This window comes from Sinohyriopsis cumingii, chromosome 9, assembly GCF_028554795.1.
Source record: "Sinohyriopsis cumingii isolate HCF-2022 chromosome 9, ASM2855479v2, whole genome shotgun sequence".
Classification (NCBI taxonomy): domain Eukaryota; kingdom Metazoa; phylum Mollusca; class Bivalvia; order Unionida; family Unionidae; genus Sinohyriopsis; species Sinohyriopsis cumingii.
This window is the reverse complement of record NC_142969.1, coordinates 29,882,000-29,898,331: the sequence shown is the minus strand read 5'-3', so window position 1 is coordinate 29,898,331 and position 16,332 is coordinate 29,882,000. Positions and strand designations below refer to the sequence as shown.

At 38.5% G+C, this 16,332-nt stretch overlaps 3 protein-coding genes across 4 annotated transcripts in view; all 3 read left to right on the top strand.

The window, feature by feature from the left end:
• Positions 1-16,332, top strand: part of LOC149791475 (uncharacterized) — a 201,556-nt gene that overhangs the window by 138,020 nt on the left and 47,204 nt on the right. The gene's annotated exons all lie outside the window — the stretch shown is intronic.
• LOC149791477 (uncharacterized) overlaps positions 1-16,332 on the top strand; it is an 82,467-nt gene that overhangs the window by 33,889 nt on the left and 32,246 nt on the right. The gene's annotated exons all lie outside the window — the stretch shown is intronic.
• Positions 254-7,160, top strand: LOC149791478 (uncharacterized). The gene is made up of 4 exons (XM_089971304.1): positions 254-590; positions 2,206-2,271; positions 3,027-3,356; positions 7,066-7,160. The coding sequence occupies exons 1-4, from the start codon at positions 446-448 to the stop codon at positions 7,158-7,160; spliced, it is 636 nt and encodes a 211-aa protein (XP_089827430.1). The 5' UTR covers positions 254-445.

The window sequence follows — 16,332 nt, the reverse complement described above, 5'->3', positions numbered from 1 at the left end:
AAGAAAGTACTTTTAATAGGCATTTCAAATCTCATTTGAAACAAGTATTTTAACATTATACGCTCAATATTTTATTAATATATTTATTTTGTACCTTATATAAGAAAGTTAGTTATTCAATCTGAACTATTTCAAAGATGTACGTTGTTAAGGAATGTTATCTCTCCCTCCTTCATTGTATTCATTTATTTCTCTGTTTCATGTAATTTCTTTTCAGTCATTTGTAAATAAGATTCCATTTATTTCAGGGATAAGCCACTATCTGCTAGTTAAAGGAAAACACGTCAGTGCAAGTATAACCAGTACAACAATTTATCTTGAAGAATTTCAATGTGTGACATTTTTGTATCATATGAGCGAATAATATAAAAACAAAATTGAAGTCCTCGTTCAGGATGAAGTTGGGTTCATTTCCAATGTGACATGGACTAGATCAGCTGACACGATGCATCTTTGGCTCAACGCCATCGTAGAAACTGAGGTTACGAATACAAGCGTCATCAGAATTGTTATACAAGTATTGACTGGAGAACACTCTGTTAGTTCGATTGGTTTAGATAACATATCAATCAGAGCCGATTCGTGTTTAGGTAATAAAACTAAATAAATAAAGTAATAATAATAATAACAATAATAATAATAATAATTATAATGATAATAATAATATTGTTATTATTATTAGCATTTTATTATTATTATTATTATTATTATTAACCGCAATCTTCATTCATTATTATTATTTTTATTAATAGTATTATTAATAGTTTTAATGGCAATATTCTCGCATTATTATTATTATTATTATTATTATTATTATTATTATTATTATTATTATCATCATCATTAAATCATAATTATCATCTTCATTACAATATTTTTTTCATTGAAGAGCTGAATTTACATATTTTATTCAGCTTATAAAGATATCCATTAAATATATTGGCTATGTAAATATAGTTAAGTTCACAGGTCTAAATAAATCAAGCTGCTCCTCATGTTTGCACAGATTAATTAAATTTGAAACTGGACAAGTGCTACACTGTAAACAAATTATGATCGATCATCATGAACAATTTACAAATCAACAAACCATCTGATCTTTCTTCGTGTAAAGGACACATTCAAATATACAAATCAAAAACATCACAGAGTATGACAACATGCATAGAAACAGACGCAGTCAATTTCAAAAACACACGCCGACTCATATGAAAAGATATGCCCGACGAAATAACTTCCAGTCCTCGGTACTTGGATTAAACTTGAAAAAGACAAAATAAATTGTGAATGTTGAAGTAAAATTATGCTAGAACTCCTGATATGTGCAGCCTAATGTTTATGATAAAGCATGTTGTTTAGGAGAGGTCATAACTTGGATTAAAGCAAACAAGCAACCACTATAAGTCAACTGCACATAATATCTATCCCATTACGATCCTAACTATTGAATCTAATCAGAGTTGCACTGATGTATAACATACACAAGTGTAGAACTATCGGATTATACGGTTGTAAATGAATAAGTTGCTCTTAATGTGGAAATCTAACCTGGTCATTGAAACATTTTTAAATACTTATGAATATAATATTCCTTCGTTTTTATTCTTTGTCCTCTCGTTTTATCCTGACTGACGTTACCATATTATTTTACTTTCACCCAATCATATTTTACTATTGAATATATTATGTTGTTTTAGCTTCATTTGTAGAGATTATTTTACTCGATATGTAATTATCTGAAAAGATATTTTAGAAATACATTACGTGGATAAATGCACCCCATCTCAAACTGTCTATGTTTTCTAACGTTTCTTGGAAATCTTTCGCATTCCTATGACCATTTTTTCTAATTGCACCTCTTTAACCTCGCCATTACCATTTGTGTCATTGCTTAAAATATGGTATTGACCCTTACACAATTCCTTATATTGTTTTGAGTTTAGTCACAAATAAGACAGCCCAATAAAAATGTTATCGTAGTATATATCAAATCTCTTGTACCACTAGTGGCACTAACAGATTACACCACTTTGCCATCATGGTTCACATATGTTTTGGGTATTACGTTCTTTAAAAAACTGACCTGTTTAAACGCATGTCGAGGATAAGATAAGAACATTCAATTCGTATATATTAAATACATGTTATCATAATTAAAAGGTCTATATATATGCCACCTATACTGTTCTTATTTCCAAATTCTAGACTGCACTTTCTCAGAAGGATTTTGCAACTGGGAAGGAGAGCCGCTCTGGGAAATAAACAAAAAAGGTAAATAATTTTCATATTTTAAATAGAATCTCATTAAAGATGGCATCCAGATTTTCTACATACCAGAAATTCCGATATATACCGGTAAAAGTCTGTTTCGATGGCCTTTGAAAGTCTTGATCCAGTATAGTTTCATAGAATATCAGAAAAGACGTCGAGTTTTGTACTTAGAAGAGTCTAGATTTTAATCAGACTGACTATATTTGGAATGATTGTTCTGTAAATTTGCTGTAGTAATTAATCAAGCATGAAGCAGGAAAAGCTGCATTGGTATATCGCGTGCAATTATGTTCGCTGTATGGAGAAACTTCGGTTCGCCTCTAACATGTTGTATTCGTTTATTGGTTACCTTTGTTATTGTGACAGTAATAAAACAATACGTTTAAGAAGAGCCAAGATCACCACAATATCTCTGAGGTGAATTACGTGAACCATTTTTTTGCTGGTCACAAGGCAAACTGCATGGAATACTCTGATGAAAGAGCAATATGTGTCCCATTATGACGTTCCCTAACCACGTTTATATCACAATTTTATAGCATTTTGTCAATGAGACAAAACACTCGAAATTATTAATTTCATCCATTCCTAGAACTTTCTTGTTTGGTCATCAGATGCACATAAGCAGCCTTTGAATAACTGCGTGTTGTAATTAGCTTTACGGTGTTTATTAAATCTTAACACTGTATTTACCATAGTCAAATGTCAGTCAACATAACTATTATGGTCTGGTTGTAATGCTTTATTTTTTGCAGCTGCAAAATATGCATACACACACTGCATGGATCGTAGAAATGAGTCAAGTTTGATTTCCAAGTCTGATATCTCACCAGGACCAAAGTGTATATTATTGCGATACCTTATAGAACACGGAGACATTACCTTTATAATGGTGAAGTCAACTGAGGGTCTGGTACTGTCGAACAAATCTGAGATTGTAAGGAATACATGGACAGAGGTTCACACCAGCATTAACTTAGCAAGAAAATCGAGAATTGTAGTCACCTTCGTGCATATAGACGGCTGCCATGGAAAGTACTCTATCATGAATATTTCTCTGAAGAAAGGACTTTGTCCAGGGGAAGGTAGCGTAATATACACTTGATAGCAAAATATACCAAAAATATATAGAACATAGTTTATTTTTTATTTTTTTAAACATACACTTTCTGATAAATGTTTATATTTACATTTCTCACTTGTGTACAATGACAATTTCCCGTACTACAATAAAATGCAGAAAGAACATTTATTTCTCTTGCAACTTTGTGCAACAAAAGTTAAAAGCTCTAAGTTTTAAAACTTGCATATATGCATGTGAGGGAGAAAGTTTGCTTTGTGACCTAGCCTAATGTGACAAAAAATATACATAAAGGAAATAATTCTCCGCGCAGAAGTGCAAATAATTTGGTCATACATAGTTATGCTTCCCTGCCGCGATAAGACAACCTGCCGAAATGGCTTCTTCCATTCGCCCGCTTGGACATGATGTTTTGGTCAGCTACGGATGTATATCTTAATTTATATAAAGAAAACTGGGACTGTATACTTTCACCGATCAACTCAAACATACCCTTATTCTCATGTCGCTCTCTGGTTACTTTCTAAAATAGGCATTCTGATTTGTATAGACTAAACACTTCCTGTTAACCTTAAGACCATCAAATAGACTTGGGAGTCGGTTAGTCAACTTAGGGCTTTTCAACTTCGAATTGGACTAAAGTAATGTACAGCGAAAATACTTCCTTTTACGATTGGAGATAATTCTGCTATATCAGTACTGTTCAGAAATTCCCGATAAAGAGGAAGCAACATTGATGGAAATATTGTCTCCAACTTTTACTACATTTCTAAAAAAATATATTAATATGCATACATCCGTATGACTTGTTTAAAAATATTATTTATATTAGTATTTTAATATATTTAAGCTGAATAAGAACTGTCAAGCGTACATTTGATTTTGTGAAGGTAAATTTAGAGTTCAAACCTTGCTACAAACAAGAATCATATCAAAAGGGATGCATCCTATTCATCGTAGCTTTACAAGCCAGAGACATAATAAACAGATCCTGATAGTGTTGCAAATGTTGACATCACTGCCACCGAAGCAGAATAAGACGACGAAGAAGAGACTATACCGTTTAAGGAATTTAAACAGGAAAGTCAACAAATAAGAACAAAATGACTGGTGTGATGTGTATGAAATATCTTTGACTTTTTCCAGAGAATAATAATAATAATAATGATAATAATAAACTTTTGAACTATTAAACATCAACTGCAATTATCATAAATCTTGTCACGTCTATGCCCTATTCTTACTGTTGGTCGTGGTAGTAGCCACTACTGATGCTTCTGCTGTTCCCAGAAATTTGATTCACAAGCCGATAGTGTCGAAAATGGAGCATGATTACTGGATGAGGAGATATCATATTTAGCGATTCTCGTACTAATTCTGATTTTGCTGAGTTGAATTTAGACCCCATTGACGACAGTTGGGGAGAAAATGAAATATATCTTTACAGGAATGGGCATATATACGCTAATTTCATGACTCACACTATCTCATATTACGACGGACACTTTATTTTTAAATATTGTTCAGAACAAGAAACCGAACCTTTTATGGTTAGATGAAATAGTAAATGTACAGTTTAAAGATTCCATAGTTTGTTTGACTATACCTTTGTGTGGATTACCTGAAACGTCGACAATGACAACAAAGGATAAATACTATTTCCCCACGTTTTCGATACAAAACGAAATGAACACATCATAATCTGGCATTTAATTGAATAACACCCACTCTTACAGCCACAAGTGTGACATATTGCCTTCCAAACGAGCTGAAGTATTGGCTTAACTCCATGCCAGCGATTTTTAAGACGACTTGAGCAAACCTAAGTAAACACCTTCAACTGTTAAACCAACGTAAAGATTCTACTCCAAGTCAAAGTCAACCAGAGTACAGTCAAATTATATATATCTAGTATCAAGTATTTTTCTATAATCCAGGGATACAACTTTCAGTTATGTCTCGTGTATATCTATAATTATATAGTCGTGAGGGAATATGGACTGGTTTGTGCAGGCAAGGCTACGCATGCTGTTTATCTGCGGACCTGGGTTCGAATCTCCGTAGAGTACGCATTAAAAATTATCTAACCTTTATTGTGGTATTAATTGTATTAAAATACTAATTATTCCAACTATTATCAAGCATTCTAAAGGAATCCAGGTATAACACTTTCCATCCAGTCTAGTGTATAGTTCTCTCTCTCTCTCTCTCTCTCTCTCTCTCTCTCTCTCTATATATATATATATATATATATATATATATATATATATATATATATATATATATATATATATATATATATATATATATATATATATCGATAAATCAGTCAATCACTTACTCAGTCTAAAAATAGATTTGCATGTGTGTATGTTTGCCTGTCTACACATTCTTCTACTATTGTATACACCTATGTAATCAACATTTGCTCGGCTGATTCATTCATGATATTGTTTATGTATACAGTTAGGAGCATCAACCTTTGCTTTCCGACCTATCAATGTTTTACAATAACATTAAACCGAAAAAGATACAAACATGAAATTGCCAGTTTGATTCGTTTTGTTTCAGAGGGAAGGGTGCAAATGAAAATGTTTTGAAAGTACCATCGATACACAATAGCACCAATAAAGTTCCAATCAGTATTTAGAGATTATTCGAAGCAAACTAATTAACGCAAATTTACCGTAGCTATCATTTAAACATATCTTGTGTTTATTTGAATTTCTGCCTCATTTCATAATTAATTTCTCAACTTTTGCCAACCTGTATTGTTATCTGCTGCACATACAAATTTCATGCTTCATGCTTATTAGACTATGCGTATATCGAAGAGGGTGTTCTCGGACAAGGCAGCTATTTGATCGCTGAGCACAAGTTTATCCGCCTAGCTGAATAATGGACGTGGACCTAGCATCATCATTTGCAATCTTCATCATAGTTTTCAGATATAAGGGCATGACAAAAGTTTTCTCTCCAGACAAATTATACATTTGGCTCCATATCTACCGCTACTAAACTGAAACTAACAAATCAAATAATATACTGTGTTTAATTTAGATTGAAAATAAAATAAATATAATTTTCTGATAAAAATTCAGCATGCGCACAGAGCAGAGTCTCTAACTTTGTTTCCTCTCATAACTGTTAACTATTTGAATGAATTGTTTGTCGTTGTAAATATATTGCAACTGCCATCTAAACCTGCATATCACGCAGCATCAAATATTGTTCTTTCTTCTAAACGGTCTCACCTCAAGAATATTTATTTTGATCTTCTTGATTAATTCACAGATCCTAATGGACATAAACCGTTTTTCTTTGTCATTTGCAGTTTATGATTATTATACATCCAGCTAAAATAAAAACACGAAACGGCCACATAGACAACAGCTTTTTTCTCCATTGTACAAGTCGCGATATCCTAGCACACGGTTAATTTAACATCGCAATTAACACAGATACTCAGGAAAATTAATATTTAATTAATTAGAAACATTAATTCCTATTAAACTAATCACCCATAGCAACATGGGTAATTTATTTGACCTCCCAGTTTCGATCTGTTGCTGACATATTGTTCTAATTGTTCACTGATAATTGCTGATTCTAACCTGGCGGCTACATTCACCATAATATCTACACTTTAACAACTGCCATCGGTACTGCATATACTACTGTACCTACTGTACCTAATACTTTATGTACTACAGCTTGGACTACTACCACTGCTTCAACGACGACAGGTATGTCGACGCCAACAGATTTTTCGCCTGCAGGTAAGCCATTCCTTAAAAAATATAATTAGTGTACATTTGGTTCGATACTGCTGTTTACATTTAATAATAAATTTAATTTCTGCTAGTTTAGAAAAAAAAGCGGTAAAATAATGTTTAGGTTGATTTTGATATTACTAGCTAAAACGTAAGTCAGTTACTATTGTACGAATTAACCACACTTTATGGCACGTGAATATATTTATCGTGGCAGTATCCAAATGAAGTATTCAGCACGGTACATGTATGTTCCACCTAATTTTAGTTTTTCTTGAAATTAACTTGCGGTGACCGATTCACTTCCTCGTTCATAGATACTGTCAAAATGAATGTCACAGTGTGTAACGCTTCGTCATGCCCGATATTTGTGTTTATCTTTGCTGAAAGGTTAATTGCAGTGCCAGTGGATTTTAGAACAGGGAATCGAAGTTGAACATTTCTAAAGTTTATATAATCATTTCAAACGTATACACTTGCTTTCTACAGACTATTGGGTGTAAACTCCTTGTTATGAATATGAACAATTTCTACAACATTTACCCCTGTTTAATATCGAATTCCATCTTCGAACTAGTAAAAGGAATACAGGAACGTGGATGTGATAATTGCTTTGTGGATATCAATTAACGAATAGTTTCAGAGATCATGATATGAAAATGTCAAAAGTGGAAGCTAATTGAAAGTTGAAAACATTTTATCTTAATTATTTTCGAAATTGGTTCGAATTGCTTTGTGTAGGTTTATTGTGTGGTCTAAGGCTGACATTGCCCGGGGTGGGAGTGGGAGACAAGCGCCCCAATCCTCCAAAATGCCCCATACGGCCTGCGTCTCTTACTGCCTCTGTCAACTAAAATCCAGCTCCTGGCCTTCGCGAGTGGCTTAGATTTGAAGCCCGGCAGACCATGTTTTCTACTAACAGGAGAAGGGGTGAAGGCGGCCCACTGGCGCCTTAAAACCAGTTGCTTCGGGTAGATGGGACTCGTAAACCTTGGATGGTAGCTCATCTAGGAGAAGGAAAACTCCGATTCCAAACCTCTGCTGCCTTGTGGCTATACCCACTCATGGGAAAGGCTAAGGGAGTAAACCCCGACAGAAAATCCGGAAATGGAGTCCCTAAGGCGGTATGACATTGACTTCAACGTCATTCCGGCAACTCCTGCGACGCCGTTGGTGCCAAGCTGTATCGGCATTCGTCGTTCCCTTGGGCACACCAGCTGCGTGGAGAGGGGGGATCTGCTGCATGGGCAACAGCTGATTCTCCATACCACCCTGCCCAGGCTTCATAGCTCCACTGGAGAGGACACTCCAGCGTCGTCGTACGGCGTCGGCACAACACGAGAAGTAGCAGTTTACCGGTTCTAAGTCAAAGCTCGATTGGCGTAGAGCTTGGCGCCAGGGGTTACTTCTGACGGTGGGAGAGATCATCAGGTCTCACTGGACAGCTACCGCCCGCCTCAAGCTGGGCAGCCTCCAGTCAGTAAGGTGCTGCCCGCCATGGCCTGCCTGCTTCACTGGGTGCGTGGAGCTTAGAGAACCATCTCGACAAGTGGGCCACAAAACTCTGCACCAGGAAAGACTAAAAGAAGAAATAAAAAGACTCCAACTCTTCGTTTTGCAATCTGGAACATCAGGACCATGTGTCCTGGATTGACCACTGACCTACAGCAGATCAACGATGCACGAAAGACTGCCGTCATTGACAGAGAACTCTCCCGACTGAACATCGACATTGCCTGCCTCCAGGAGACCCGACTGGCTGACAGCGGCACCATCAGGGAAGCCAATTACACATTCTTTTGGCAGGAGAAGCCCTTGGATGAACCTAGGCAGCATGGTGTAGGTTTTGCCGTCAAGAACACGCTAATCGCCTTCATTGAACCTCCATCATCAGGTACTGAGAGAATCCTTGCCCTCCGGCTGTCAGCATCCTTAGGCCCGGTCAACATCTTCAGTGTGTACGCCCCAACCCTCTACTCCACCTACGAGGAGAAAGACAAGTTTTATGAGGCTCTGGATCAGGCAATATCCAGTATCCCCAACAATGAAAGCCTTTACTTACTAGGAGACTTCAATGCTAGAGTGGGAGCTGACCATGAGGCCTGGTCCACCTGTCTCGGCTTTTACGGAAGGGGCAAGATCAACGAGAATGGTCAGCGACCGCTGGAGATGTACTGATCCCACAGCCTATGTGTGACAAACACTTTCTTCAAATGCAAGGAGATCCACCAGGTGTCGTGGAGACACCCACGTTCACGCCACTGGCACCAGCTAGACCTCGTCATCACCAGGCGTGCAGAACTGGCCAGTGTCCTCCTTACCCGCAGCTACCACAGTGCCGATTGTGACACGGACCATTCCCTCGTGGCCAGCAAGGTGCGAATATTACCCAAGAAGCTGCACCACGCCAAGAAGAAGGGTCACCCACGTATCAACACCTACTGTGCAAGCAACCCAGAGAAAACACAGCAGTTCATCAGCAAACTGAAGGAAGCCCTCACCAAAGTGACACCTGATGACACCATTGATTCCAAGTGGTCCCATATCCGTGACTCTGTGTACAAATCAGCCATCACAGCTTACGGGAAGAGGGAGCGAAAGAATGTCGACTGGTATGAGGCAAACTGGGAGGAGATGGAGCCCGTGACTGAGGCAAAGAGGAAAGCCCTTCTGGCATACAAGGCTGCACCTAGCCCCAGAACACTACAAGCCCTCAGGATTGCAAGGAATAACGCCCAGAAGACCGCCCGCCGCTGTGCCAACACCTACTGGCTGAACCTTTGCAACAGTATAGAGACAGCTGCTGACACCGGGGATACAAGAGGAATGTATGAGGGTATCAAAAAAGCGAGAGGCCCCCCCAGCTACAAGACCGCCCCCCTCAAGTCCAAGACGGGCGAAGTCATCACAGACCAGGGGAAACAACTGCAGCGATGGGTTGAGCACTATCTTGAGCTATATGCAACCCAAAACAATGTCACTGGAACTGCCCTGGACGCCATTCCAGACCTGCCTGTCATGGAGGAGCTAGACACACAGCCCACCCTGGAAGAGCTCGAAAAAGCCATCGATTGCCTTGCCTGTGGGAAGGCTCCTGGAAGCGACGGCATTCCGCCTGAAGTCCTCAAGAGCGGAAAACCAACACTGCTCCAGCCCCTACACACACTCCTCTGCCTTTGCTGGGAACAGGGATACATCCCACAGGACATGCGTGATGCCAACATCGTCACTTTGTACAAAAACAAAGGAGACCGTAGCGACTGCAACAACTATCGGGGCATCTCCCTCCTCAGCATCGTCGGAAAGGCCTTCGCCCGTGTTGCCTTGGCACGCTTGCAGATCCTAGCCTCCCGCGTCTACCCAGAATCCCAGTGTGGATTTCGAGCCGGCAGGTCAACTGTAGACATGATCTTCTCACTACGTCAGCTGCAGGAGAAGTGTCGCGAGCAGCGGATGCCCCTCTACATTGCCTTCATAGACCTGACGAAGGCGTTTGACATGGTTAGTCGGAGTGGACTCTTCAGACTCCTGCAGAAGATCGGCTGCCCCCCACGTCTGCTTGCTGTCATTATGTCGTTCCACGAGAACATGCACAGCACAGTGTGCTTCAATGGCGCAACATCTGAAGCATTCCCAGTCGTTAGCGGAGTCAAACAAGGCTGTGTCCTTGCACCGACGCTCTTTGCCATCTTCTTCTCCATGCTTCTCCAGTACGCATTCAAGGACTGCAGCGAGGGAGTGTACATCCATACCAGGGCTGACGGCAAGCTGTTCAACATCGCCCGTCTCCGTGCTAAGACTAAAGTCACAGAGGTACTCATCCGTGAATTGCTCTTTGCCGACGATGCAGCCTTGATATCACACACGGAAGATGGACTTCAGCAGCTGGTATGCTGCCTCTCCCATGCATGTAAGGAATTTGGACTGACCATCAGTTTGAAGAAAATAAATGTCATGGCACAGGACACAGACTCCCCTCCCTCTGTCTCCATCGATGGGTACAATTTGGAAGTTGTCGAGAACTTCACATACCTCGGGTCTAACATCTCCAGCTCACTCTCCATTGATTCTGAGGTGGGCGGCAGGATTGCCAAGGCAGCAGCAGTGATGGCCAGACTTAACCAGAGGGTCTGGAACAACCCCAACCTCACAGAGAAGACCAAACTGCGTGTCTACCAAGCGTGCGTGCTCAGCTCACTTCTCTACAGCAGCGAAACATGGACCACCTATGCAAGACACGAGAGGAAACTCAACAGCTTCCACCTGAGATGTCTGCGGCGCATTCTGCACATCCAGTGGCAGGACAAAGTACCCAACACAGAGGTTCTAGAACGCGCCAACATGAACAGCATGTTCTCCATACTCAGCGAGAGGCGCCTTCGCTGGCTCGGCCATGTCAAGAGAATGGACCCAGGTCGCATTCCCAAGGACCTGTTATATGGGGAGTTAGCAGAAGGTGCACGACCAACTGGACGACCACATCTGCGCTACAAAGATGTTTGCAAGAAGGATATGAAGACAGCAAACATCAATTTCAACGACTGGGAGAGCTGTGCAAACAACCGTTCCAGCTGGCGTCTAGCTGTCAGGCAGGGAGTTCAAAACGCAGAGGAAAAGAGAAGAATAAAGCAAGCTGAAAAGAGAGCTAAAAAGAAGGATAAGCAAAAGCGTACTTTGGAGCTATGCCATCGTCTCTCGTAGACGGACGGATGCCAAGATAGGTTTATTGTCAACTTTCAGCATAAGAGGGGCTATGTATGGCACCTAGTAAATGTGGTGGAATAAGAACCCTGTGTCATCTTGTGAAACACGCTCCATCCACGAGAAGCTACTGCAAACTTCCTAACATACCACAAAAGACCGATCAGTGACTGAAACTGAAGCTGAGAGATGTGTCATGTTAGTGATTTTTAAATGTGATCGCTGTAGACTACCAAGCCACCCAGGTCACGTATCATTTTGGGAAGACCAAACATTCATTCGTATGTTGTTCCATCACTTTAATCGCATTCTGAAAGCAACCATGCGGGTATTGTATATTTTATATCTGCCCATACTACTCATTGCCTGTATCTCCACGGATTGTTACTGCTGTACATTTCTCAAATGTCATTTATTATTACACTTTCTTTCTACTTCACGTAGATAGATTCAGTGATATGGGAATACAACTTTCATTTGTAGCTAATCACCTTTGCTCATTGTTACACCAATTCGTACGCTTCTCCTATATTGGGTGTATTTGGGAACTCACATATATCTCGAAAAGAAAAGTCATTGAAGTTTCATATCTTTTATATTTCAGCCGTGTACATTATTCCGTATATTATGTTTAAATACTCAACAGTGATAATTATGTCAATTATTCGTCAGTTTTTTCCTTCATATTCTAGCATTATCATATCATATTCCAAACACCTTTCGTTTGTGTTAATCTTACTCTAGCTAAATTAGTCTTTTCCATGGAATACCTGTGCGTTTCATGCAACACTTAAAGTGTTAGTCTTTATAGAAAATAGTTTCGTGTTGTGTTTGTTACACAACACATATAAGGGAAAGATAATTCAATGACATGTATTCATTAAAGAATTTTATGAAACATTTTAGATAGATTTCTCAACTGATCAAATTCTTCCATATTACTTAAGGTCTCCTTGTACATATAGAAATCACTCTGAGACTTTTAACATTGAAAATAATCTATTTTCATTGCTTACTTTCACAAACCACTTTATACTTGTGATAAGTATTAAATGATTCATTGAAGTATTCCATAGAAGCCGGCAAACTGTAATTAATAAATACTTAGGCCAGAGCTTGAGAGAAATATGTGATAAATGAGACGATATATTAGTATAACTTGATGCTAGTAGTGTTTAGTACAACAAAGATTAGATCCATTGAAGGTCTTGGATTTATCCATTACAAATGATCGATTCCTAGCACTCACATATAAACATTTTAGAAGTTCTGAAATTGTGGTTCAACATAACGATGTTATACTATTGATGTCTGACTGAAATTATCTTAAAGTATCTAAGGTAGATTTCCCCTGATTTAAGTGTATGATATGTATGTATGTATGCAATCATTGGTATCGGAAGTATTGTTGTGGTTGCGGTTGTAGTGCTTGGGGCAGCATGCTACTTCAGGTATGGAAAATAAAATCATGTTGATATATTACACCAACTACCAATGCGTTTAAGAAATTTAAAGGTTAGTCATGTATTCGTGCATTGGGTTTAGCTGCTCATCAGCATATTATTGTTTATATGGTACATAAAGAAAGCCACGATATAAAAATGTACGAATAAAGATTTACGACAGAAAAAAAAACAATTTAGTAGACAACGCATTTCATTTAAATTTAATAATACTGTACCTAATTATAGAAAAGGAAGGGGTTAAAACTGCTAAAAGTTTTAAAATCAAGGATAATAATTTCGCTCTCTTTAACAACATATTCAAAGTTGTGACTTAAATGCTTGAGAAGGCAGATGATACTGTTGATTTCTCTAGATGGTCAGGTGTTAACCATTGCTTAGGTTACTTGAAAAGTTTCAGTGTAGTGTTATTTTGTAAGAGAAGAAAGGTACGCAGCGATCATAGATTTTTAGATAAAACCAACATCAGAGAGTCAGTGAGAAACACTGACAATCTGAATGTCAGACCTTCCTAGGAGTGGGATAATCAAATGTCAAAAACCGTGCATTCCGATGCAAACGCAGTGTATGTGAGTGTTCAAAAGATGCGACCAAGTCAAAGCGAAACTCCACATTATTCCTACGACATAATGATTAACACCATGGAATGAGTGCCCGACAGCACATAGAACTGCAAAATGCAATTACTGGATGATACTTATGACACTACAATTACATGCGACAAGACAACGTTGGACGAAACCTACGATCAGACAAGTTTCAAAACTAATTACTATACCACATGTGACACATATGACAGCACAAATATTACCCACGACAATATATATGACTCAAATGCAAAACAGACTATGAAAGACTTTGAACCAACCCATGAATACACGTGTAATAATGCTGATGAGGAAACGTATTATAAACCATTTCAACCTCCTAGAGAAAATGTAGATGACATATATAATAACGCATAAGTAAGGGACAACCATATAATACTTTCCAATATAGTTGTCCTTTTCAAGGTTGAGAAAGTCTTTATCCTGTGACAATTGTGAAGGTACGGGGACGTACAAAGAGAGATGCCAGGACAAATTAGTATGGGACAGCTGGAGTAGTAAAAATTCAGATAAACTTTATAATGTGCTCCTGTATTTTGTAGTGTTGAGTGTAATGTCGAGCTTTGCAAGTCATCTACGGATGCTCCAGTTACGCTGTTCACCCTTCATAAGACCTTGAAAGAGTTGTTCTGAAATATCATCGTTGAAAATCTACACACAACACAATACATTGTCATGGTCAATACATAAAAACAAGTATTAGTGACAAAATGCCACTGATCTCACACACACGTATGTATGCTACTACTACTACTAATACTAATACTAATAATAATAATAATAATAATATCGAGGACTTAGTATAGTGCCTCATCTTTAAAAGCTCTAAGCGCTTTCAACATTAGACAACATCTATAACATAAAAAACATATATAATGATATGATTACAAAAACAAACACAATGAAATTAGAAAACATAAATAAACATGATGAAAATGTTTAAGGTTGGAAACAGTATTAGGGCTTTACGTTTGTTCTTGCAGCCGAGATAAGTGAGTTTTAACAGATCTCTTGAATGGGATAACGGTTTCTATGTATCTAGGTTCAGTGGGCAATTCATTCCACGTTGCTGGGCCCTGGTATGCAAAAGAACACTGTCCATATGACTTTGTTTTCATTGTGGGAATAATGAGTATACGATTGTCAGTGGAGCGTAAGTATCTTGCTGGTGCGTACATATGGATGAGGTCGGATATGTATATTGGACTGAAATCTCTCAGTGAAATGTAGCACAGAAAACAAATTTTGTGTTTGATTCTGGATCAAATGGATAGCCAGGATAGGGTACAGAGCAGCGGGGATGTTTGCTCTGTAAGTATGATCCGAGCAGCTGTGTTTTGAACTTTTTGAAATTTATGGAGTAGATATTGAGATGAACCAGACAGAATAGAGATAAATAGTCCAGTCCTGACAGTACTAATGAACACACAAGTATTTTAGTGACATCAACTGAAAGATATTTCCGAATGGAGCTGATGCATCTCAGCTCAGAATATGCAGTCTTGCTGATATTTATTGTTTGAGGTAAAGGATGTGAATGAGAAAGTCTTTGTGTTGTGATCAGAATGGCCTCAGTTTTTTCATCATTCATCTGCAGCTTGGTACATGACATCCATGATTTCACATCAGAAATGCACCTCTCTACACCTTGGATGGTAGCATCAACTTCAGTTGGGTGGCTAGATATGTATATTTGGGTGTTATCAGCGTACAATTGGTGAGACACTGGATGATGATCCATCACACTTCAGAGCGACTGAGTGTATATAATGAAGAGAACTGGTCCAACAACAGACCCCCTGTGAACTACCACAACATACATTAACTGGGATGGAGTGTATTCCATTTGCAGATACAATTTGTGTCCTGTTGACCAAGTAGGACTTGAACCACAGTAAGGCTGTATCATGAATGCCACATACACGCTGGAGACGGTGAAGTAATATATCATGGTATGTTGTGTCAAATGATGCAGACAAATCAAGGAGGGTGAGGATTGTAATCTTTCTGCTATCCAAAGCAGAGATAATGTCATTAACTACATTTAGAAGAGTAGTACTGTGGCAAGGGCGATATTCAGATTGTACATTGCCAAAGAGACTTTCTGAATTCAGATGCGATACAAGCTGGGATAGAACAAATTTTCTAAGATTGGGAATTCCCCGGATGAGAGAGAGGTATTAATAACATCAGTTAGAGAAGGCAATAATGGATAAGCTCTCAAGCGGCAGTGATGTTGGAATTGGATCAAGTTCATATGACTTTGGTGCACTCTTCATCAGAATTGAACGTACGAAATCCACAGAGACAGGTTCAAATGCTGCTAATGGTTGCCGCTCAAATTCTGTATCCCAACTGTATGGGGACGACGAGTCAATTGAACTTGTGGTGTCAAGCTTATCTCTAATGGTTTCTACTTTGTCACCTAAGAAATT